General features: G+C 49.4%; 1 protein-coding gene across 4 annotated transcripts in view; it reads left to right on the top strand.

Moving 5' to 3' along the window:
• Positions 1–25,413, top strand: part of PLXNA2 (plexin A2) — a 210,439-nt gene that overhangs the window by 73,643 nt on the left and 111,383 nt on the right. For 3 of the 4 annotated variants that reach the window (XM_045838402.1, XM_045838401.1, XM_045838403.1), the window contains one exon: positions 23,952–24,086. In XM_045838402.1, coding sequence (XP_045694358.1) covers positions 23,952–24,086 — 135 coding nt within the window. Of the gene's footprint in view, positions 1–10,042; positions 10,170–23,951; positions 24,087–25,413 lie in introns of those variants that run through there. The other variant, XM_045838404.1, reaches the window with a different exon arrangement.

The following is a 25,413-nucleotide window of genomic DNA, read 5'->3' on the forward strand; positions in this document are numbered from 1 at the left end:
TTCTTTTGAACTCCCAGAACATTTTTCAGATCCTTCCACGTGCATTGTCATTAAGCCTATGTCGCTCCCTCCTGGTACAAGTGGCTGGAGGCAAGACCCAGATCACAGCCAACTCTCTGTGCCGAGCACCACACTCCGCACAGCAGGCATTGGAGTGACATTTGAAGTCTCCACAGATCAGGGATCATGTCCTTGTCCTTTGAAGTCCCTGCTCCCAGCTTAGTGGGCAGAGCCTATTAAGGGTTTGGGCAGCTTTACTTCCAACCAGCCTCAATATCAGCTCTTAGGACACCTACCTGAGCCAGACACCTCACCAGGGGAGGGTGCGACTGGGAGTGGAACTCGAGTGACCCACTGCTGGTGCTCCTGTGGGAGTCCCCAACCGATTGAGATTTCTTTTCTTTCTCTTCCAAAATCTTGCCATTTGGGGTCGGTTTCTTCCCATGTCGTTTGTTAAATGTGAGAACTGTGATGTGCCCTTATCTTAGGTAGTGTGAATGGGTCCCTTTTCAGGGTGCTCTCTCCTTGGACCATCAGAGTTGGGTCCTGCCCTGTCAATGGGAGTAACTAACCCTCAGTGAACAGAATAAACAGCTATGGCTGGACGGTAACCCCTACAGAGGACTTTCTGAGCAGGAGGGGGGAATATCAGAAAAGCATTGACTCAGTTGGCCAGTGGGAACTGTAGAACATTTGTTCTCTTTGGTCAAAAAATGAGACCTAGATCCCCAGCCTACAAAGAGGATGGAGTCTCACTTGGAAGCGTGGGGCTCCTCTCTCTCCTGGGACTCTGCAGCCCTCAGCTAGGGAAGCAAAGCCACAGCTACAAGCTTTCCTCCAGGTCTCAAGGGATTGAAACAAATGGCCTTGACAGCCACCTGGCACGAGGCCAGCCCCGGACCTGGTAGAGGCAGCTGGACCTGTGCGCTTTTAAGACTCATGAAATGAACTGAGGGCTTGCCCCGGGCCGTTGCAGGGAGCCCCACAGGTTCTTCCCTGATAGGGGAATTCAGGAAAGCCAAATAGAGGATGCAAGGTAAGTCGTGAACAAGGAATGAGAAAACCCTTATTCAAGTCCACACTCTGCCACTCTAGATAAGTGACCTTGGACAAGTCTCGTAAACTCTCAGAGCATTGTTTCCCCATATATAAAAATGGGGTGGGTAATAATTCTCACTTCAGGCATGTTGTGAGCATGTGGTAAGGTACTGTTTGTGGAGGCACTTCAGAAGCAATAAAAACAGCCTATAAATGTAGGGCATTGTTATTTCCCCCCACCCAGGACTTGGTTCCTTATCCTGGGTGAAAGAATGTGCACTGTAAAATGAATCAGAGCTTGGGCACCCACTACCCCAAGCAGAGAGGGCCACCCAGTAAGTCGCTAGCTGTCCAGACCTTATGAAAGAGGCTAAATGAATCCCTCCCTCTTCACACTCCTTTGCAAGTGCAAATTCAAAATTGTGGCCACTTCAAACTGGAGGCAAAAGAGCAGTCAGGCCAGCCCCCTGGTCCAGCACCCTGGGTTCTGTTCCTGACTCCTTGTCCTAGAGGCCTCTCATCACCGCAGTTCCCATGGCACGGCCCCCACCTAAGCCTCTTTGCTAACAGAGTATTTTTAACCTGCCACCTACTTCCGATTTGCCGATCTGCAGACAAGGTTCCCCGAGAGATAACAGAATCAACAGAATCCATTAGTGCCGCTAGCTAGCATCAGGCAGTGCCTGCTAAGTAGTCCTGAGGAAGTCCCTCTGAGTGGTGGCGGTGGCAGTGGCGGTGGCATAGAGGAACACTGAGGGTGAGGCAGGCTGGCTCTGGGGCCCAGGAAGGATGCTCTAGTGCGGCCCAGAAAAAAGTTTGCATTACCTCCCTAGGAGTTTTCAAGGATGGTCCCTGACCATGCTCCTTGAGGAAGCCCTGTTACCTCACTTCTGAGAGTGAGGATCAGATGCTCTGCCCTCCCCTTTCCCTCAATGTCCCACAGGGATTTGGTAAGAAAGTATTTCTTAGACAGTGTCTAGAACTGGTCCTCAAGGGACGACACCACCATTAAGTAACTGGTGGTAAACTGGAAGAAGGGGGAAGGCAGACCCACCTGTACTCTCTTACCTTTTGGATTGTGAGGGGACAGGGAACAGAAACTCCCTTGAGAAGCATTCTGGGAAATGGGAACAAAGCTGTGCACTCCTCCCTCTTACCCCCTCCTCAGGCAGATGTTGGTAGTGACAGAGCAGAAGAGTTTGGGGGGCACAGAAAGGGCAGAGGAGTATCCCCTGGGAGGGCTGTCCAGGGAGGGACAGACAGGGATATCAGATATCCATTCCACTGGAGCTGCGGGGCTGAAGGTGTCCCCTAGCCACATGCTCTCTAATCCCTGACGCACACACCAGCCCCCTCCTGCTAAGACCAATTTCCATGCTAAACTGTTCATTATTGCCACCCGGCAAATTGCACGGAAGTGTCAGAATGCATCAGCGTGGGGAGCGTGGACAGGTGCACTTGTGAATGCATCTCCTCCTGCCCTGCATGCACTGTGCAGGGAGGCACAGGCCCTGGGGAAATGGTGATGAGGAGCCACAGGATGATGCCCAAGGGTGGGAGAAGGGCACCCGGCTGAGAGGCAGAGCTCGGTTCACTGAGCAAGTGTTTACTGAACATTGACATGCCCAGCGCTGGCCCGGTGCTGGGGCGCAGAACTGAACAAGCACAGGGCTGACGGGAAAAGAACACAAGCAAGTAGCAGCTGGTGACCATGTTAAAGAGGGGGACAAGGTTCTACAAGTGGTTGAGAATTTGTGACCAGGCAACCAGAACTGTTGGGGTTGGGCCTGGTGGGGGACTCAGAAAAGGCTTCCCTGAGCAAGTGGTATGTAAGCTGAATAAAAATGCTTCATCAGCCTCTCTGCATAGTTTAGAACCCCTGCCCCACGCCCCTTGGGGCCTCCGTCCACATTCCTCACCGGCCGCTTCAGGCACAGGTGCGCTCCCCTCGACTCCTCCACTCCTCCCCCTTCCTCATCCCCCACACTAGTACTTCTTGTCTCCTTCAGGTGCCCTCACCTGCCCTCCCTTCCCCCAGCCCTAGCTAAGACTTTTATCATGTGCTCCTGAACTTGTGCTAGCTTCTGCCCCATATCCCTCAACTTAGGGTCCATAGCATTTAACCCTTTTAGTGGCTCCCACAACTTTTAAGACATAGCTCAGAATCCTAAGCAAGGTTCTGGCACCCCACGGCCAGGAACAGTTTGTCTCTTCCTTCCCCGCACCATCTCTGCCACACCCATGCCCCTTTCTTCCAGCTGTGCCCGTTCCCCTCACCTCGCTTCTCAAGCTGTTCCTGCCACACCTTCGCACCCTACCTTCCAGGCTCCACCTAGTTCCTGCCTCCTCAGTGGAATGTTCCAGGAGTTGCCCACTCAGACTCAATTGCTCTCTCTATAAACCCAAGGTCCTTATCACTGGCTACAGCACTCAGCAGAGTTGGCCTTGCATGCGAGTTCCTGTATTCCTTTCCCGAGGCTGTGTGCACAGTGGTGAGTGTCACTGACTTTGGAGTGGATTGTCTGGATTCCAAACCTAGTCCAGTGTGGGCAAGTTACTTAACCTCTCTGTGCCTTACTTTTCTCCTCAGCAATACAAGAATAGTAGTTGAGCCTATCTCATAGGGCTGTTGAGGGCATGTGTTCTGGATGAAGCACATGTAACAGTGCCCGCTTGCTGTTATTTGTATGTCATGTGTTATTGTTGTCTGCCTCCCCATCTGATTGTGAACTCCTGAGGAAGCACACAGAATTCATCTTTGTATTCCCTCAAGGAGATTCTACTTTGCCCCATAATCTCCTGTACCTTCTCTCAGAAAGAGGCACAAAAGACTCAAGCGAGGAAGGACCTCAGAGATCATCTTGAGCCTTTTCCAGATCAGTAACCTATGGTCCAGATGAGCTGAAGGAAGGTCTTGTTCGATTCATACAGCTAGTCAGCACTTGAAGCCTAGCAGCGAGGCATGGAGTACCTGGGTCTAACTCACAGCTTTCCTGCTCCAGCACACATGCTATTTCTATGTCCTCTTTGGAGAAGAACAGATGGTCAGTCCCTCCCCATCCTTCTCTTGGCACATCACTGAGCCACACTTTCAAATAGCCGCTCAGCCTTCCGCCCTCCCTGCAAATGATCTCAGTTGTCCTGAACACTTTGGCCCTTCCTAATGAGACAGGTTTTCCTACCTTCCAGTCAGGTGCTGTGTGTTCTTTAAATAGGGAGCTGGGAGCCAGACTGAGGCTTGGCCTTAACAGAGACTGCAGGGGTGGAGAGGAGGGGGGACCGAGTCAAGGCAGACTCGGGCTGACCCCTGATCCCCAGCCCTCCCAGCACCCGCCCTGCCAGGCACCCAGAGCAGATTCAGACTCCTCCCTTCGCTGTGGATTCGATACAATCTGGAGATTGCATTAAACATTACACAAAGTAGTTGACGCGTAATTAATAAAGTACAGATTTTGGCTGGAAGCCTCAACTTAAAATAGCACCATGACTGAGGGAAGAGGGAGGGGAAGGGAAGGAGGGGAACAGAAGGCGGCACGTGAAGAGAGCCGAGTCCGTTATCCCTGATAATAACAGAGCCGCTTCTCTGATACTAGGGAGGGAGGAGAAAGATAAAGATTTCATTTTTATTAACAAGGGTGGGACTGGGGTTCAGAAAGGCTAAACACATTGCCCAAGGACCCTTCGAGCCACAGGACAGAGCTGGGGACCTGTGCCTGGGCCGGCACCTTTGACCCTGGTCCGCACTCTCAGGCAGGGGAAACCCACCATCCCTGCATCACCGAACCACTCGTAAAGTTGCACATTCCAAGACTGTTTTTAATTTGAGAAACGTTTTAATGGCATTTGGAGACAGCCTGTTCCCTCACTGCCTCTCCAGAGAGGCGGGAGGGAGCTTCGCATCATCTTCTTTGAAGGAAAAAAAAAAGGCTTTTCCGTCTGCAGGCATGTTCAGAGAGCCTTTGCTGCAGTTAACCAGCCTTCTGGTGCGCAGGGAGAGGTGAGAAAGAAGCTTGAGGAATGGAAGGAAGAGGGAGAAAAGGCTTCTGTGGTTAATTCAGATGTCTGGCCTCAGGGGCATTCTCTCTGAAAGCTGGAGCGGAGCCCTACTGCTTTCTGATCCCAAACTGGTTTTCTGAAGCAAAATGCAGATTTCAGCCCAGCTAATCGACCCTGGCAAGGCAGCGTCACCTGTAGCTGGCCACTCATTAACAAATGACCCAGGGAGGACCTGAGACAGGAGGAGTGCCTGCCCTGAGTGCAGTAGGATGACATGAAAGGTTACAGAAGTTTCAGGATCAAATCTCCACTGAGTAGAAGCTTGACACCAAAAGGGAAACCGAGGCACAATGCTCCTCATGTAATCCCCTCATGCCACTCAAAATACTTCTCTCTACAAGGCAGAAATGGACTTGATCTTCTGTTGGAACAGCAGTGAATGGGTGAGGATGGGTGAAAGTGTCTTACACTAGGACACCCTGCAGGTCCTCTATGAGAATAACTAATCTATTAATTATGTGACATAAGGAAAACAGCACTGGTGTCTATGGCATGATCTGTGTTGCATTTGTTTCTGCATCCCCAAAACAAAAGCACTCTCCTTGGCATATGATAGGTCTTTGGAAATGTTTGTGGCCAGACTCAGGAGACCAAATTCAAAATTCAGATTCTTACTCTAACCCCCTAGAGCCTTAGTATTTTCATCTGTATGATGGGGATGAAGGAAGCTCCCCTTCCCTCCAGCCTGTCAAGTGGATTGAATGAGATGTTGCTGTTAGTCTGGAAGCCATGCCTTGTGTGATGCCGTGGTAATGCCAGATAGCTGGCTGCCTTGTTCTGCCCGGTTCTTGGTCCTCCTTTTTCCCTGCCCATGACTGGGTCAGAGCCAGCTGCACAGGCCTGGTAATCAGAGGGACACGTGGAGTTTCTTTCTTCTACCTGTTACTGGTGATAGGACAAGACCTCAGTTCTTGTCTTCTTGAAGGGAAGATTTCAGTCAAGAGAAAAAGTGCAGGAAAGGAAGCAAGAATTTATTGGGCACAGCAAACGCACACTCAAGTCGGTGCAACAAAGAAGAGCCAAGGACAGAAGAGGTAACAGGAGAGCCTAAGCCGGGCTGCTTTGGTTCTCTAGAAACCTTCTAGGAAAGAGGTGAGACAAGGTGGGGCTGCTCTAGCTCGCTGGGAAGTCAGAGAAAAGGGGGCCTTGGAGACAGACTCAGGGGGTAAGCCCGGGGCGAGCTGCTGCCACCCATTGCTTCCCTGGTTGCAAGAGTTTAGAAAGAAGAAAAAGGGAGGAAAAGGGGGAAGGGAATGGTGAAGGCATTCTCCCCAAAGGGAAAGTATGCAATAGCTCCTGTGTCTTGTGCATTTTTATTTCTCTCTTGCAGGCAGAATTCTTAGGGAAGGTCCCAGGGGAGAATCCCAATAGCATATTCATCAACTTTCCAGGTGTGTCCTTTCAGGGTCATGGTCTCCACTGACTGCTCAGTGCAGGACAGGGGGCCATTGGTCAGTGCTGATGGTCCTGGAGGCAGCCATGGTGTTGCTTGTCCAATTTCGCAGCTTTTCTGGGCCTGGAGCAGAAATACAACTGAGGCCTAGATGTATCTCTAGGGAAGAAAAGTTAGGGGGTTGAACCACATGACCATGAAGTGCTAGGGGAGGAAATGTTGTCCCTGTGGTGACGTCCTTGTTTTCCCAGTTTTGTCCCTTGCTAGGCACTAGGGGCTTTCTGCCCTGGTGACCTTCTCTTCCTGGCCCATCATCCTCGCTCTGCTTATGTCCATCTACCTGCCTACCACCTAGCCCCAGGGTCCCCATGTAGGCACCTTGTTCTCCAATATCCAGAGTTTGAATGCAGAACCTTATATATCTACTTCTTCCTGGGCAAAAATAATCTTCAGGTAGAGGTAGGAGCTCAGCCTCATCTAGATTTCCAGCCCTAACCCTTTCTGCCCCAGGAGGGAGGGGGTGCGAATACAGGAGAGAAGGGACAGGAAAAAAATGCAGTGTCTCTGGTGCAGAGGGATGCGGGGAAGGCTGGTGGCAGAGCGAGTGGAGTATCACTGGCATTCCATAGTGGGCTTTGGCTGTGCAGCTGACTCAGAGCCCAGGAGCTGCCCAGACCAGAGGAGCCTCAGAGTCGACTGTGGACAAACCTGATAGCCCATCTGGGATCCATCCACAGCCTGCCTCCCTCCCCCATGCCCTGAGCTCATTGGAGGAGCCACAGCGGGGAAGCAGGGCCAGGTGCCTCCCCTAGCAGCTGGGCAATCCCCCACATGCCAGCCCACGGGCCCCTACCGCTCTCTCCAGCTCTGAAAGCACACGTTGACAATACACCAGCTCCTGGCTCCAGTTCCTGCCCTGTCTTCTCAGAGCCAGCATGAACTGATCTTAAGGCTTTAAGTCATGCAGGGGAAAGGGGAAGGAGCCTCAGGGCTCTTTATCCAGGGAATCTGGGAATGCAGCCCCATTTCTTGTGAGGAAGAAGTCTAGATGGCCAGTGTTAGTATAACACTGGGCTTTCAGAATCCTCCCAGAGGAGTTGACCAGCCCTCCTTGGCTGGCAGCATCCTACATCTCCAGGCCCCAAATCTCCCATCTTTCCAATCTTCTAAGGACTCAAGCACTCATAACACATGATCTTGGAACTGGAAAGCATGGGACAGTGCAAAGAACAGGTATAACCAGCTGCCGGGGGCCTTACGCCACATCCTCAGCTCTGCTGCCTCGGGGTTTGCTTTGTGACCTTGTGGGAATCGTTTGCTTTCTCAGGGACCCAGTTTCCTTCTCTATAATAGGCTACCTGCCTCCCCCTACCCAGTATCATGAGGCTTGTGGAAGAAAAATTTAAATGACAGAAGGAAGAAGGGAATGTCATCATCAGAGCACACTCTCTGAGAGCAGAGGGCAATGCGATGCCAGTTACATCAACAAGTGGCAGCCTAAGCTGGGAGCACCTGACCCCCCAGGGCCCCCATCCTCCACCATGACAAGGAGTCCTCCCCAAAGCATGAAGGAGAGGGCTTTATTTCCCCATTTCCCAGGCAGCTCTCCCACTCCCTGGGGTCAGTAGAAGTCATAGTGGTCTTGTCACCTACCATGTTTTGTTAACCTTTGACCACCACGCATCCTGTACATGAGTGGACACCAGTGGGCTCTCCCTCCCTCTCGCGTGCAGATGTGCCCACTCCCCTCTGTGAGCAACACGGAACACCCTCCCGGGGGAGACCCTCAGAGTGGTGTGCTGGAGAGAACACCCTTAGCAGGAGGAGCCTGAGAGCCAGCTGAGAAAAGTTACCTATTTGTTGGGAAACCTGACAGGGTCAGAGGCAGCCCAGACCACCTGGAGAGAACCAGGCCCTTTGCCCACCACAAATCTCTTTTAACAACAAACTTTGAGAACAGCCTGTTTTCCCAGTGCAGCTTCCTGCATAGTGTTTGCCTAATCTGTCTGCCCAAAATCCTCTCCAAACATGAGGTTTCCTGCCCTGCACTGGCAATCAGCGAGCTCATTATCCAGGATTAGAGATGGAATGGGGTGGGGGTAGGGTCCCGTTTAATTACAGGAAAAAAATTAGCCCGACTCATGTCAGCAAGGCCACTGGGATTAGAATGAAGTCCAGGTCTGGACACAGGTCAGTGGGGAGGTGGGGGTGCCCTATGCTCTGGGCTGGGGTCTTCTGCTCCTGACTGTCTCTGGGATGAAGGTGGAAGTGAGGGCTTCAAGAGCTTCTCTCTTGAGGATTGAGGAGAAGGGTGCATGAATGCATCAGAGAGAGAGGCAGAGAGACAGCCCAGAGAAAGAGATATAATAGACATGCAGAGAAACTAGAACTGACAGAAGAAAGGGAAGGAAGGAAGGAAGGAAGGAAGGAAGGAAGGAAGGAAGGAAGGAAGGAAGGAAGGAAGGAAGGAAGGAAGGAAGGAAGGAAGGAGGGAGGGATAGGAGTACAAAGGAGATTGCTAGTGAAAACAGAGATAGACATGTTTGGAGACCTCTCTTTCTCTTCACGGTTCCTATAGGCTAGCATTTCTGTCATTTTCTTTTTCAAGGGGAGGACAACAGACAGGCAGAAGAAGGAGACCTCTTCCCGGCCTTCCCCCTTTTCTTCCCTGCCTTCCCCCTTTTCTTCCCTGCCTTCCCCCTTTTCTTCCCTCTCTCCTTCTAGTGTCCAGCACACTGACACAGTTTTGCTACATGCAGCGCACGTGACCGATGCTTTTGGCCTGGCCGGGGGACAAGGGTAGGGTGGAGAGCTTGCTTCCCATCTTTGAGTTTGAGTATTCTCTGTGGCCTGAAGATGGGGCTTTCTGCCAAACAGTCCTTGCCCTCTCTTCTATGAGAAGAAACTCTTGACTCAGAGAAGCATTTATTCATTAATTTATTCATTCATTCTTTCATTTTACTTACAGGTAAGGAGCATTATTATGGGCCAGACCCATAGCTGAGCTAAGAATTTTTATTGGCCCAATAGAAGGCAGATTGACCACTGGCTCTAGATTTTAAGTAGTATCTGTCTCCTCACCTCTTTCCTCTTTTCTAACACATCATATATATACTTAACCACCTTGGAAATAGTCCAGGACCTCAGAAACCCCCACTGTCTTACTCCTACCCACAGAGACAAAGGATATGAGCACACAGTGCAAAGACCTGAGAATACGTCAAGGCAACACACAACAGAGTGCAAATGCATCAGTGTACACTGTATATTATTATATGAGCATAGTTATTTGTATGTATTTCTACCCACTTTTCAAATAAGGAGTTGGGTAATATAATAAAAGATTTGGCAAACACATATAATGCAAATTAGCATGGAACTAGAAAATACAAGCCACAAAAGGGGAGTAGAAATACATATGCTTACAATAAAGCCAACATAGGAACCATCACCCAACATCAGATTTGGCTTGAGTATCCTGGCAGCCAAAACAAAAAGGGAAATGGGATGAATTAGAAATCCTAACTCTCTGATAGAAGTATACCTTTTTTGCAGGAGACACAATTTCCAGACGTTGCATTCTATAAATGATTGATCGGGTGAGATCTTGTATAGAAACCAGGACAAAAGTTGGACATCAAAATCAGAAGCATCTTTTATATGGAAATTTTTTATAATAACTCATGCTAAAATGCCAAGGCTGTGACATCCATGTAACAATCAGCATTCAATAAATTACCCTCCTGGAGTAGCCAACAATAAAAAGCAAGTAGATAAGGCCATTAAGGAAAGTGAAGCTTGATGATTAAGCTTTTGTGATCCCAGTTTGTGGCTTCCTGGAGCTCTAACTTGATTCAAGGATAACATGCAACTTTCTGCAGCACCCCTTTATGCTTGGCATTCTGCCAAAAGTTGAATAAAATGAACTATATAGAGTCAGCTTCTACATCTGGGAATTTATCATTTTTGTTGGCACTTGCACAGGGGCTCAGACAGCAGAATAAGGGCATTAAAATGATAGTAAGATGTTAACATCATATACAAGACAAAGGAGAATACCTTTTGGGGAGGCATGTGGCTTAATAAAAATTTAGGCAATTAAACTGACTCAGGCTCAAATCTGTCTACCACTTACTGGCTATGTGACTTCAGACAAGTTATTTAACCTCTCTCTCTGAGATGCAGTTTCTTCATCAGCGAAATGGGTTTGGGGGATTAACATAGATATTTTGCACAAGACGCCCGGTGCCCTGTCCAACATGTAATATGAGCTCCATCAGTGGTAATTAGACACTGTTCAAGGATGCTAAATAAGGCTAGATTCCTAAGGTGGAACGGTGACTAGCACCAAGAGGAGGAGTTCTCTGATCCTCTCAAGGGTGGCCAAGCACGCAGTGCCCCTTCTCAGAAATCTTCTCGAAACCATCAGCTAATAAGGGTTGGGACCGTCTGAAGCCAATTCTGCAGATGTTCCAACATAGACTGTTTCTCAGGAGACCCCAGATTTCCCCCTCTTGGCTCTGTTCCTGTCACAACTTGACTAGAAAATCCCTGAGCCTGCTGTCTCTCACCTGTTTTCTTTCCTCTTCAGAAATGCCCAGGTCTTGGGTTTTGCTGCCTTTAGGTCCATCTCTCCTTGCCCAGCCCCCTTGTCTTCCCACACCTCAGCCCTCAGATGCCCCTCCCCCGTTTGGTATGGGGTGGTTCAGGCAACAGGTAGGATGACAGGTGTTCACTCCTGCCTCTCCGCGAGGCATCCCCTGTCCAGATTGGATATCAATCAGCCCCAGGCAGCCTCCAGGTGATGGCACAAGGAGTTGAGGACAGGAAGCCATGTTGTGTTCCCTGCCTGCCCCACACCACACCTCCCTGACAGCTGGGGACCCAGAACTCCCTTGAGCCACGGAGGCGGGCAGAAAAGGAGAGGCAGATCCAGACATCCAGGTGTTGGGCCAGGGGCCAGACACATACCAGGCCGGCCCTTCAGACACATCCCCTTTGCCCACCCCCTCCCCCTCTGCTGCTTTGCAGTTTCTCTGGTACTTTCCAGCTCACTGCCAAATTGTCAAAAGCTATGAGAGGCAAAGTGCTGTTCAGTTAATGATTCCAGTCCCTGGAGAGGAGAAGCGTTCTTTTAAAAGAAAAAAATATAGAAGAGTGGGGGTGTGGGAGGGGCAGAAGAGGGGGATGCTTTAGTACTTTACACAAAAGCTAAGCTGTAGCTCCTTCTAGCTCTTTTTAAGGAGCAGATTAGAAGTGGGCAGGTTTGCCCTGAGCAGCCTTCTCTCTGTGGGTAATAGACTGGAGCCTCCCCTTCACTTTCTCTTTTGCACAAAGTAAAAAGGGCCTGACTCAGAACACTGCCATCCCTGTGGCCCCTGTGGCCTCAGCCTTCTGTGTCCCCAGCACAGGTCCAGTGGAGGCCCGTGCCAAACCACTCCTTCACCCGCTCAGAGAGGCTGCCATCAAAAGCAGGCTGCAGCCTCTCACAGTGTGACGGGTTCCTGCTCTGAGCCCCTGCTGCCCCCCGCCTTCCCCGGCCCCCGTCCTCTCCCATCTCCCCTTCCTCTGGCCTCTACTCTCTCTCCTCCTCCTCCTCCTCCTCCACCATGCCCCTCCTCCTCCTTCCCCAGCTAGTTCCCTTGGAAGGACAGAGAGCGGGAGTGACCAGTTGCCCCAATGGGCCCCTGAAGAATTTTGCCCCTGCCCAATTTTCCTCCTCAGTCTGCTCCCATTCAACTCTCTAGGTTGAAAGTAAATCAGTCAAAAATTCTTTGCCTCCACACAGCCTTTTCCACTGTCCCAAATGCTTTCATGTCCCTTATCTAATTTGTTCCTGCCACAGCCTTGTCATGTAGGCAGTATTGTTTTTTACCAGTTTTGCAGATGAGGAAAGTGAGAATTAACTCCCTTGGCTACGTGCCCCTGAATGGCCTGGCCTCCACCCCAGCGAGTTAAGACTTCAGCCCTGACTGGATGGATAGTCAACACCCATCAGAAGGGAAGATTGAAGAGTGGGGCTTAGAAGATCCAGAAAGCAAACAGAAAATCTAAAAAGTAGTTGTGAAGATAGACCCGTGTGCCCCTTAATTTCCATCATCACCAAGTGTCACTCAGCTTTGTGGGGGATTTCTCTAAGACTCTTTGTTCCGTACCATCTCTAGAACAGTTCTCTGTAGTCTTGGTTCCTGGCGTCTGCTCACATCCTTATACAGAGAACTGCGCCTGCTGTAGAGATGCAGCCACCCCTCAGGTGCAGTGATGTGTGGTTGATGTGCCAAGCTGCAGAAGCACATGTGCCCTGGGTAGTGGAAGCCCCTCTGGGGCCCAGAGAATGTGAGGAGGTGGAACAGTCAGTACTGTACCGACTGGTGAGCTCACTGGATATTCCACCGATGCTCAGAGGAAAGGCAACACAAAGTTTGCTCCTCACAAGGCTTCTGCTTCCCTCCTTCTCCCTCTCCAAGGAGATCCTGGCACCTGCTGCACTTTTGTACCTAGCCACCCCAGAAAGGTCTGCATGCTGTCACTATGCCCTGTAGCTCTGGGGCATCAGTGCAAGGAGGGGTGGGCATCAAGGAGAAACAGTGTCCAGTCAAAGAGAACAAGGAGACCAGGAATGGTCTCAAGCAGTGATTGATACCAGGGAGCAGAGCTAGAGTCAACGGTAGATGAAGAAGACCAAGCAGTCCTTGCTCACCACGCCTTACCTACCCCACGTTGATTAGAATGATCTGGCCCCAGAAGAATAGCAATGAATTAATTAGGAGTCTGTTGTCACAGAGCAGCTCATTATTAAAGTCGCTCTCCTGAGAGGGGAGATAGGGAAAGGTGTGAAGAGGACAGCTATTCAAACAGGATCTTTTTTAAGAGCTAGACCTCCCCCCAGCTGTCTGCTCTGCCCTTGGGTTCTCTGCCAGAGAGACAGACGGAGCAGAGCCCACGGGGCGCGCCGAGCAGCCCTGTGTCTGCTGCCCGAGATTTCAGCGTGGAGGCTTTCTGGTCTCACCTCTTTCTGGCCTCAGGTCTCTTCCTGTGACACTGTGCCCCAGACCCCAGCTTTGACCCCATCACTGTGGCCTCAACCTCTGCTTTCCATCTGCCTTTGAGCCAGCACAGCTCCAGCTGAATGGCTCTGGAGTTCTTTTCATACCGACACCTCAAGTGTTTAGTCCTTTCTCCCTAAGGGCTCTTACAGGTCCAATGGGAAGGGAAAAAATCATTTCAACAGAAGTGTGTAGTATGTTCCTGTGCCAGTCCCAGAAGACTGGGTGGGGGGCAGGAGGAATGGCCGAGCAAGATTCCTTCTTCCTCTACCCATTCTTTTCTAGAGATGAAAAAGAGATGCCTAGAAAAGTGAAGGCTTAAAAGCTTTGAGATTCGGATTCTTCCACCTACCAGCTGTCAGTGACCTTGAGGAATTATTGCATCTGACCCCCCTCTGCCTCCGTTTCATCATCTGTAACGTGGGAATAATAGAACCCTTGGCATGATGTCTAACACTCACAGGGGTTAAAGAAGTGTGAGCTGTGGCCAATGTTCCACTCCCGCCCAGTTTCAGGAACAGGACCCATTCATTTCATCAGCATGTGTTACTGAGGCCCTATTATGTACACAGTGGTACCAAATGCAGTAGGGCATATGATGCTGTACAAAACACAGTGTCTGTTTTCTAGGATCTTCCCATCTTAGAAAAGACAATTGCATGTGTTCGCAAGTAAGTGTGCCAAGAGACAGGCTTAGGCGTTTTGAGAATGCAAAGGAGGGATCATGACAGCTTTGTGGAGGAGTGGCATTTGGACTGGGCCTTGAAGGATGGTTAGGATCTAGGAGGAAGAATAAATTGTCAAGCAAAGGCATAAAGACCAAAAACCTGGAGACATAACTGGCAAATGGTGAGAAGGCCATGTTAGCTAGGCCCCTGCATAACAGACTGAGAAATGTGAACTTTTCTAAATCACCAGGGGGGTCAATTAAAGGTGTTTTGTGTGTGCGGGCATGGACACATGCAACTAGTTACTCTTTTTCACATCCCAAAAGTAGTGAATGTTCATTATTTTAAAATAATTTTTAAAAATTATTTTAAAATAACGAACCTGCTGCACTTTTGTACCTAGCCACCCTGCTGGCTAGGTATCTCATGTATCTCATCTGTGTATCTCATCTGTGCTACTGTGTAGCCTGAGATACATAAGAGAAAGAAAATTATAAACACCTGAAAGTTAAAGTTTTTGCATACAGAAAAAGCAGGATCAAATAAGTGTTGTAAGAAGATTAATCTGTCTGTGTTTGGGAGAATAGATTATGCTGGAGGCAGGGAGATTTCTTAGGCTACGCAGTAGCACAGATGAGAGTCAGTGAAGACTCAGACCTAGCCCATGAGCAATGGGAAGAGAAATACAGTGCCACGGAGGTAGTCTCCATTTTTTTTTCTTTTTCAGGTACCATGCATTTTCTGCACCATGGTATGCACATTCCACATGCATTTTTTAAATGACTTTTCCTTCGAAAATCTCAAGGAGTCCCTGCATTCGGGCACAGCCCAGTGTCAGATTGCTGCGTGCACAATTCTCAACCTCCCTTCTCATCCTTACAGCCCGAAATGCCATCCTCAATGTTAATGAAAGCAAGAGATTCCTATTCCAGATTATAAAATGCTGGGCAATTTTAGACCAGTGAAAAGAACGAGTTAATTAAAGAGGGTAATAGCCCTCTTAAACACTCGCCCCCTGCTCTTTTTCCAGGCTGCAGGTGGCCTTCTTTGTCACACTGGAGGAGACAGCTATAAGATCTATTTTGTTCCCCAGGACTTATCTCCAGGGGCACCCAGCAGCTTGGATGTAATTTTGAGTCCCAGTGCAGGCATTGTCCTCTTGTGTGACTTACGAAAAACGGGGGCCCCAGAGGGAGGCTGGGTGAAAGACACCGAGTCCAGACCTTGGAATCAGACAGACCAGCTGTGAGCTTTCCTGGGCTGTGTACTAGCTGCGTGATCCTGCTCTGGACACTTAACATTTCTTATTCCATGAAACAGGGGGCCTATCCCATAGCGTTTTCAAAATTATTCATGTTAATATCTCTAGCCCTTTGCACACTGATAGCCATGTTCAACAGATGTTCAATACATACACTGAGCTATATGAGTTGATAAAGGAAGAGAAGCACATCGAAAGCCTTTGTAGATCCGGTCCCAGGGAGGGCTGGGTTCCTCCACCTGCTCCTCCCCAGGCAGTTAGCCCGTGTGTCAGTGTGCGTAATTTTCACCACACCCTACTCCTGAGCGTGGTGAGGAAGGCTGTACCGTCCTGAGGTGGACTCTGAAGGTTGGTTCTAAATCATTAATTCAATCCTGAAATAGGCAGGGCACCCCCAAACAGGAACCTGTGTGCCATGCTCAAATGGAGATTTCGAGAGCCCACATATCAGAGCTTTGGGAAAACAGAGATTCCATTTTGGCAGAAGTTGCTCCTTATTCTTTGTGAATTCCTTCTTGCACCCCACTATGCTCCCCCCAACTATGGGCACACTCCCTGTGAATTCTTGGTGTGCCACTGTGTGACTTGATTTCTTCTGAGGCTGCTTAATGCCTTGGCTGTCCCTCGCTGTTTTTATCTTATTTGTTTCCCAGAACAATCAAGTGCTTCCTCTGTCCCCGGCAGCTTCATCCTGTTGCCGGCACCTCCTGACCTGCCCGGTTTTGAACCAGAGCAGCACTGAAAGGTGGGCCTGCTCTGAGGCCAAGCCCGGTGCCCCAGAACTGCCCGACCTAATTCGCCTGTACAAGCTCTTGTCCCTCCCGTGGCCTTGGAGCTCAAAGCCCGCCCTGACGATGGGAGACCCAGGAGTTGGATTCTTTTGCTTCCAGGTCTTGATGTCACTTTCCCCTGAGTTGTAAAGGGAGAGGCCCCTGGGATAGCGGAGTCGGTGTCCTTGTGAAGTACAGTTTGTCATTAACCACAGGCAGGTGGGAGGCAGAGGCCACTCCTCGCAGGCCTGTGGGCTGCAAGGACCAATGATTGCTTGGCCATCCACCCCTGACCAAGGAGGAGCAAAGAAGCCACAGTTTAGGGGGAAAAAATTTAAAAAAAAATCTTCCATTCCAGCCAATTTCTCCAACCTAACTCCTAAACATTTTCTTTACTTGTAGTAGACGTTCAATAAATATTCATGACATCCACTCTCCCCTGTCATTATAGGCCAGGCTCTTGAACTCAGACTGTCCCAAGGTGCTGAATTCCAGAGAAGTGCTTCTTCTTAGGACCGTGGCCCCCATCACACCCATGTTCTAGGAGAAAACCCTCTGTGGTTTGACCTTCTGTGGTCCAGGAGCCTCTTGCTCCATGCACCCCTCTGCCAGCCCTTCACCCCCAGTTTCATATTTAGGGCATATTCATAACATGCACAGAAATAGAAGTAATTGTACATGGAAATGTCAATCTCCAATGTCAAAACCCGACATTGACCGATAACTCTAAGGATCAGAGTTGGAAGCATCTGCACGCCTTGGGGAGGGTGTGTGCACGTGTGTGTGCATGTGTGTATAGGTGGAGCAGCCAGAATTCTTCAAGTTTAGTACATCGTAGTCACGTCCTTCCTTTTCATAGACAGGTGGACCCTCTCCCCTCCTGGATCAGTGCATCCCACAGGCCAAGTTTTTAGGCTCCTCTGTCCCTCTCCAATTAGCCAAGCATCTAGGGCCAGCCTCCCAGCTGTCCTCAGGGGAGCCCCAGCCTGCTTGGCTGTGACTCTGCACAGTTATTTAATGTTTGCACAGCCCAAAGCTGGAGGGGGGGTGTCGGTGAGCCAGAGGCACCCTGGAAGTTGCTGCTGCTGCTTCTGTGTGTGCACGTGTGTGCACGGGATAAAGGGAAGAAGCATCTCAGAGACTGAACTTACTAAAGACTTCAATCTATAAATAATTCGGGTCATGAAGCTGTACAAAAATAAACTTCAGCATGAGTCCTTTCTCTCAAAGCACTAACTGCACAGCTGCAGACACGCTTGCTCATTAACTCACTCCGGAGTTCAGTCTGGGCAGCGCCAGGCTTTCTCCACCCTCTCTAAATGTGCACACATGCACACGCACATATGCACACACCTGCACACACACATTCATATGCCATGCAAGCCCAGCGTCCTGAGGCAGAAATACAATCAAGTCATAAAGGCCTCTAGGATGTACAGTGACAAGATCCACTGAAATTATTGTTGCTGAGCCCTCAGTAACTGCATGTCAGAAGCCTCAGCCTCTCCAAACTTGGTCTGCAACACCAAGTTTCCAGGAAGTCTGGGCTCGAACATAACTCTTTCATATTTACATCATGCTGTAAACTTTCCAAAAACTCACATTTCCACCTCTGCTTTTGAGTTGATGTGCCACCTCCTCCAGGAAGCCTCCCCCTCATGGCTTCCTCCGTCTAGGTGAGGTGCTGTCGTGCTCCCCAATGATGACCTCCCCAGGCTCCCCCATGTGTTTGCAAACACAGGTAGGAGTGTCCATTTCCCCATTCCTCCAGCTTCCTAAGAAGATCCTTTCTCACAGTGCCCCCAGCTGTTAGTATAGGCCTAGCTCACAGCTGGCATGTACTACATGCATATGGGACAATGCTAAAATTCATAGCTAGTAACTGATTTCATTCTCACGACATCTTTTTTGAGCTAGTAAGGACAGGAGTTACCACCGTTATTTGACAGCTGTGAAAACTATTACACAAACAAGTGAAGCGCGTTGCCTTAAGCCACATAGCCAGTTAATGAGAAAGCTGAAATTAGGTTCCAGCCCTCCAGACAGGAACCAGTGCCTCCCACCATGTGGGGCTGCCTCTCACACCAATCTGTTTCCTACTGAGAGGCCCGAGAAGAGAATTCCCCATTCTGTTGCTCTTCAGCTAATTTTGAAAAAAAAAATTACTATGACTACTACTACTACTATTAATAATAATAATAATAATATTAAAGTGATATTAAAGTGCCAAATCCCAAGCAAAAGCACCATAACGTAGGACTAACTAGAGAATGAATTGATGCACAAGAGAAAGAGTTTGGAGCGGCCTGCAGGTAAGCTAGTTAACTGGATATGCTGATTTGAATTAGATGTTCAAGTAAAGAGGCTGTCACTAATTTCTGCACAGGCCTAGCTGTGATTTAAAGGAAAGCTCCTAATAGGATTACCGTTTCATTCTCATTTCTAAGAGGCCCCTCCCATCTGGGGAAAGGACCATAAATCTCCCCTGGATTTCTCCTGCCCCAAAACTAGCCCTGAGAAAATAACTTTTTTAGCTGCCAACCAGGGTGTCCCAAAATTAGGTTTGAGTTTATCATTGCCCGCCGGAAAGAGGTGACTGTCCCACTTTGGCCTTGGGGTCTGAAGGAGGAAGAGTGGGTAAAGAGAGAATTTGGACCTTTGCTATACTCTGTTCTCAGCCACAAGGAATATTTATATTCGTCCATTGTTACTCTCTCTTAAGAGGGACACAGAAGGACTGAGAAATCAGGGTCCAGGTGGGCATGAATCCTTGTTCTGACACCCTTAGCTGCGTAGTCTTAGGAAAGTCACCCAACTCTCCCATGCCTCAAATTTCCTCTCTGCAAAATGAAAATAATAGTAGTATTTACTGCAGAAGTGCTTTAAGGATTAAATGAGTTAATTTTTGCTATGTACATTCAACAGTATCTAGCACATTATAGAAGTGGTAGAGTGGTAGCTATTATGAAATACTTTAGGAGAACAGGATCCTTTCTTTGAAAATTCACCAGGTCCATCCTACCACCTTTCAGGCAGAGCCACATTGACCCATGAAGCAAAAGAGGTTATCCTGGCTTCAAACCTGTTCTGAGTAAATGGTGACAGCCTCCTTTGGTCATTCATTCTGCAGAGGGCTCCCCACGACAGGAACTCGTACGAGAGCTAGCCGAAATCTCCCTGTGCAACAGTGTAAGCACATTTTGCCTTTTTCTGGTCTCAGTCAAGACCGTCACCCTCCACTGTGGCACAGTGTCCTTCCTATCCCAACTCTGAGTTTTGTCCAAGCAAAATGGACAGCTTCTGCATGTCCACTGAGGTCTGGCCCTCCCAGGAGAGGGGGATCCCAACTAGAAAGACACGCTTGAGTGACTCCTCCCACCTGTCTGCGTCAGCTCCCTTCTAGGCCCACCTCCTCACTCTTCCCCGGCCTGGTTGGATGCGGAGCCCTGTGCAGCTCCGTCTGATAATGGCCTTCACTTGGACTGCATTCATGGCCTGTTTCAGGTTGCTGTTGTCCTTGTAGTCATTGAAACCTAGCCCTGGGGACACAAGCTTAAAAGCTTAATAGAACTGTGACTTTGTGGGACACCACAGAATAGACACAATCAGTTGGATTTCAAAATCCCACTTTTGTTTGGGACTCCCTGACAGTCGCTTCACTACCACCCTGGGTCTGGCAAGGACCGGGGACAACTTTGAAACTCAAACCTTTGTATCCAAGACAGAACAATCTGGGCAATCGTGTGCTTGAACTTTCTCTACCCCCCAGCAGGGCCCTCCTCCCTAGCCCCTAGTCTGCACCAGCCATGCACTTCCTCTGGACCACACTGGCCGGGAGTCCGTGTGAGCCCAGTTCCACTGCTGTTAGCCGCGCGCCCTGCATGGAAGAGCTTCGATGAGATGAGCTCCAAAGCCCTTGTAGCACCAGCAGTATTTACAAGTCCGTGATTCTCCAGTGGCAGGCACTGAGCCAATTATGTCTTCCTGTTACTCAGAGGGGAAAACTGAGGCTCAGAGAGATGAGGTAACTGACCTAAAAGTATACCATTAGGCAGACATCAAGCCCAGACAAGAACAGAGTCAGACCAGAAACCCAGAAACCTTTGGTGGGTTGCCAGAGGGAGCAAAGGGAACTAGGGAGGGGAAAGACCTCTGCTGCCCAGTTGGCCTCCCCTGCCTTCTGCCTGCCATCCCCCAATCCCCACCTCATTTTTTTGACCCCCCTGGTCTCCTGGTCCTAATTTCCATCTTCTCTGCCCTCCTGAAGCTTCCTGGGAGGGTTACATGAGCTGGAGGCAGATAGCATGGAATGAGGGAGTAAGAAGAGAGGCTCAGACTTCCTGGGCAGTACTGCTCTCCTCTCTGGGGATTCAGCCTGAATGAAATAGGATAGCTTAGTTCAGGTTCAGTTCCAAGAACATACTCTGTTCTGGTTTGGTCTTAGCTCTGACATTTGAGAGTTATGTAGATTTGATTCTGGCTTTAACTGGTTTATTAAAAGATTGGGGTTGCAGATGGAATTTTTTTTAAAAAATCTGCTTAGGTCTCTGATTCAGTAAAAGGTGAGTGGGTGTCTGGGATTGGTCCTAAATGGGATGCAGCAGAGGATATGATGACAAGTTGTCTCTGGTTCAGTCCCAGCTCCAGCTTGGCTGTGGGTAACAACTAATCCCAGGAACCAGAGAGGGAGGGCCAGACTCGTGGGGTTTCTCTTTCCAACCCTTCATGTAAGGCCTTGGTGGGAATTTAGGCAAGTGTCTCGGCTTTTCGGGAGGGAGGCTGCCCTGCCTGGCAGAGGGTTAACTGGCCTCCTGGAGCAGGGGGCTGCTGGGCCAGGCCTGGAGGAAGAGGCAGGTTCCACAGCTCCGGGGGCTGAGCCTGTGCCTGGAGGAGACTTACTTCTCACAGGAGAGGAGCAGCCAGCACAGGGAGGGTGGTGACAGTCGCTGGGACACTTCCACTTCAGAGGAAGAAGCGGAGCCTGGGTTCCCATTTCATGGAGACAGAAAGCTGAGGCCAAGTCAAGCAGAAGTCCTGACTATCAAGCCTTCCCCTTTCCTCTAGCAGTAGCGGGACAACTTGTGTGACTAAATGCAGCTACACTTCTGGAAGGATCTCTGTCTGTCCATTTGGTATCTGTGCTTTGGGAGCATGTGCGTTGAATATTAAGAGAATTCAATTTAATGTAAGGTGTTTTCCCAGATGAAGACCCCAACTCATCACTCTACTTGAATCCATAATCAGATTTGCCCAGGGTGGAGGGTAGTAGCCTCAGCCCCTTAGCATCATCCCTCACCCCAGAGCCTTCCTCCAACCTGTGAGGATGAATTAAATGGTGCCCTGACCTCTCCCCTGAAAGGAGGGGCTTGGTAACAGTTGCCAAGGCAATAGCTTTGAACAACAGGAAGCTATAAGCCAGGCAAAAAGGGGGGCAAAACAGGAGCTTAGGGGAAACAGGAGAGTCTAGCCCACAAGGGGAGTTCCTAGGGTAGGAATGGCTGAGGGCAGAATTCTTTGATTCCATTAAGGTTACTTCCTCATCTTCAAGCCCAGAAGCCCCCAACTCAATCATCAAAGCAGGTGAGAACACAATATCCCAGACTCCAGGCCCTGTCTTACTGCTCTTACTCCTGAGGCTGGGCACAGGGCCTCGGGCAGGAATCTGCTGTTTCTGCCACAAGAAAACCCAGGGCCGCACAGTTCCCCACCCATAGCAGGCTCCTAGTCTACCCCCCATGCATTCCAGTTCAGCCCAACCCAGCAGGCACAGGCCATACCTGGCTCAGGCCCCTCCAGTATGCAATTTTTAGGAGAGTAGAGAAATATGAATGGAAGTGCCCTACTGGTCCTACTTCCCCAATTCTGCAATAAATAATGCTCTTAACTATCCCTACTTGGCCAATAGGAACTAAAAATGCCTCCACTTGTTTATTCTGACATGTTTACTGAGACATTGGGCACCAGGCTGAGTCCTTGGGATGAACAAGCCATGGTGCTTGTGCCCAGGAGCTCAAAACTGCTGTGATGGGAGAAATGGGCAGATGGAAGGGGATGGTTCGCATGGGAATTGGGACAGGAAGTCTTGATCTTAAAATCTTCCAAAGAAAAGGTCTGTTGACTTCATTTTGATTTAGCACCAAGGAGACCACAATACTTTAGAATTTGGCTCATAGTTCAGGTCCTTTTAGCAGGTATTTCTCAAGCATTCCCTTTTATCCTTCCATCCCCAGCTATGTTCTCAGCCCTGTTCTCATCCTCAGGATTAGAGGATTAGAGGAGAAATAGAAAATATATCCTTGCCTCCACAATGTTGACGGACGGTTGCACATATGAAGCAATTAGGAAACAAGTTAAATAGGTCACCAATACATGTTAGCTTATACACGTACAATGAACAAGTCAATTGATTATAATCCTAGGACAAAATGTCTGGTGGGAAAAGAAGGCATCAAGGTGATGTGCAATTAGTGTGGTAAAGAGATGGGGGAAGGCTTCACGGGGGAAGTGGAGCTTGGGCTAGAGGGGTTTCCATGAGAACAGGACAAAGAAATGCACGCCCAGGTCGGGAATGTCGGTCAACTGTCAGCTGCTATGTTGGGAACAAGAAACCTGGGGGTGGGGATACACTGGAACCAAGGACTCTCATCTACCAACTTTTGGATGGCCTTAGGGACTTCTCCTTACTGAGTCTTAGTATTCTATATGTAGACTGCTTAGACTAACCTACTGCTTCTCAGACCCCCTGGATCAGCAGCATCCATATCACCTGGGAATTTATTAGAAATGAAAATTCTCAGGCCTTATCCCCAGTGAATCAGGAACTCCGGGCATGGGCCCAGCAATGCATTTTACCAAGCCCCACCCCCACAGTGATTCTCAGGGCATGCTGATTTGAGAACCATCCGGCTATATCGGTGCTTCTAGACTCTGACTGCTCATTAGCCTCACCTGGGAATCTTTGAAACCCAAAAAAGATGCCTAGGCCCCTCCCGCAGAGATTCTGATGAATGGACCCAGTCCTGACATCCATATTTTTAAATATTCCCCAGATGATTCTAATTTGCAGCGAGCTAAGAAGCACTGGACTAGTTGACATTCAAGTCCTTTCTGACTTATTGCCCTGGGCTGGGCTCTGAGACTCCCGGCTTACCACATCTCACCGAGTGGATTTGCAGACATTCAGGGGATATGTTTGGGGCAAAAAAGACCTTCCTGAGATCTGAAAATCTTGAATCTCTTAATGACCAGCTTTTGGATGGTTTCTGTGAGTGTCCCACCATTCTTCCCCCTTATTTGCCTGAGACTGTGCCGATGTTGACTCTCTCACCCAAAACCCAAATAAGTGTACACAAACACATACTCACTTGTACGCACACCTATCACACTGTACTATACACACACAAGAATGACTGCATAGGGATATTTAAAACTCACACCTAAGGGCTTATATACACACACAAATAAACCCATTATTAGAAATCTCAAATTTGGTACACTCAGACCACTTGCGAAAGGATTCTTCTTAGTGGGACTGGTCTATTTGAGCTAGGGGGCACCTCTGTCTTCCCTGCAGCAGCCTAGTATGGTTCAGAATAGCAACTGGTGGTGGGGTGGCATGGGGTGATCATCTTCTATAAAGCTACCTGCTCTGTGTTGAGGCCAGTAGCCACAGGAAACTGCTGAGTGTGGATGCTGAGGATGCACTTGTTTCTTTTGCAGATTCGAGCTGATGGTCCCCCCCACGGTGGGGTCCAGTATGAAACAATCTCTGTGCTCAAAGATGGGAGCCCCATCCTTAGGGACATGGCCTTCTCCATTGATCAGCGCTATCTGTACATCATGTCAGAGAGACAGGTAAGTGCCAGCACCTTTCTCTCCCTTCTGAAGTCGAGGAGGAGCTGATAACCTGTGACCTTTATTCAGAAGCTGTTCTACCTAACAAGGGAGACCTCTGGGTTTACTGCTCAGGGGCCTGGGAGAGGCTGAGTCCATGGACGCTTTTGCAGGGAGCCAGAGAGAAGCAACAGGGGCCAGCCATTTCCCGCAGGCTTCTCTCTAGACCACAGCCCCTGTCTCAGTGCATAATGAACAGCCCCTCAAGAACGGGCCAGACCACACAGAGCAGCTTGGTGTGATTAGGAGGTAGATTTACTGCTCCTGGGCCCACAAAGTCTGCTGCTCAAGGGAGCCAAAGAAGTGTAAATAATCCAGGCCCCAGGCTGGGCCCAATCCTGGGAGAGACAGATCTGAGAGAGGGCCTCAGGAGATGAAAATCTCAGCCTGCATCTTCGCCTGAGGCAGGGTAAAGCTCAGCCCTTCTACCAGCCCTGAGGAGCTGGAGCTCCATCTGCAGAGCTGGGGAGCCTTGAGAAATAGACTTCTCCCCTCTCCTGGGTAATGACAGACAAGGTTCCCCACCTTCTGGCATGGAGCTTATATTTGCTCTGGATTGTATTTGCTCTGGATTATATTTGCTCTGAATATGTGTGAACAGAAAGAAGGCAAATGCAGGGAGAGCCATGGTGAAGGGCAAGAGAAGCAGGGAAGATGGGAGAGTCTCCAAATGAATGGAGATGCAGAAAGCAAAGACCTGGGAGAATGCTGGGGGGGTTTTTTTGTTGTATTCAGTTGGTGAGTCTTCAGTTGTTCAACAGAAGCAGTGGTCTTGGCATTGACCTGAACACGGTAAGCTAGATAAAGGCCAAAGATGGAGAAGAAGGGATGTGAATCTGTCTTGGTGCTGAGGACAATGACTTAGGCTAGACAAGTGTGCTGGGATAGAGGACCAGCAAGCTCTCATGAGGTGCCTCCTAACTCGTGTGTCTTTCTCAAAATACTGTCAAGATGCCAGATGTCCTTCATCAGTGTCACCCAGAGTTCTCTTTCCCTCCTTTCTTTTTGAAAGATATAATAATTCGGAATCCAGGAATGATGGATGAGTGCAAGGAGGAAGGAAGAGGCAAATGGGCACATGACAGCATGAGGGAAGCAGTGATGCAGCTCTAACTTGAAAATTACTTCTGGAGAATCGATGACACAAATCATATGCTAATTGCATGCAAATTACATCCAGATCCTCTTGAACCCACCTGTCCTCTTACCTCCTTTCATGTGGCCCCTGCAGTTGATGTATAAACAGGCCCAGATGGGAACCTAGTGGAGCTGGAGGAGGCTCTGCCTG

This window comes from Phyllostomus hastatus, unplaced genomic scaffold (assembly GCF_019186645.2).
Source record: "Phyllostomus hastatus isolate PE091 unplaced genomic scaffold, TTU_PhHast_1.1 phas_contig_283, whole genome shotgun sequence".
NCBI classification, from domain to species: domain Eukaryota; kingdom Metazoa; phylum Chordata; class Mammalia; order Chiroptera; family Phyllostomidae; genus Phyllostomus; species Phyllostomus hastatus.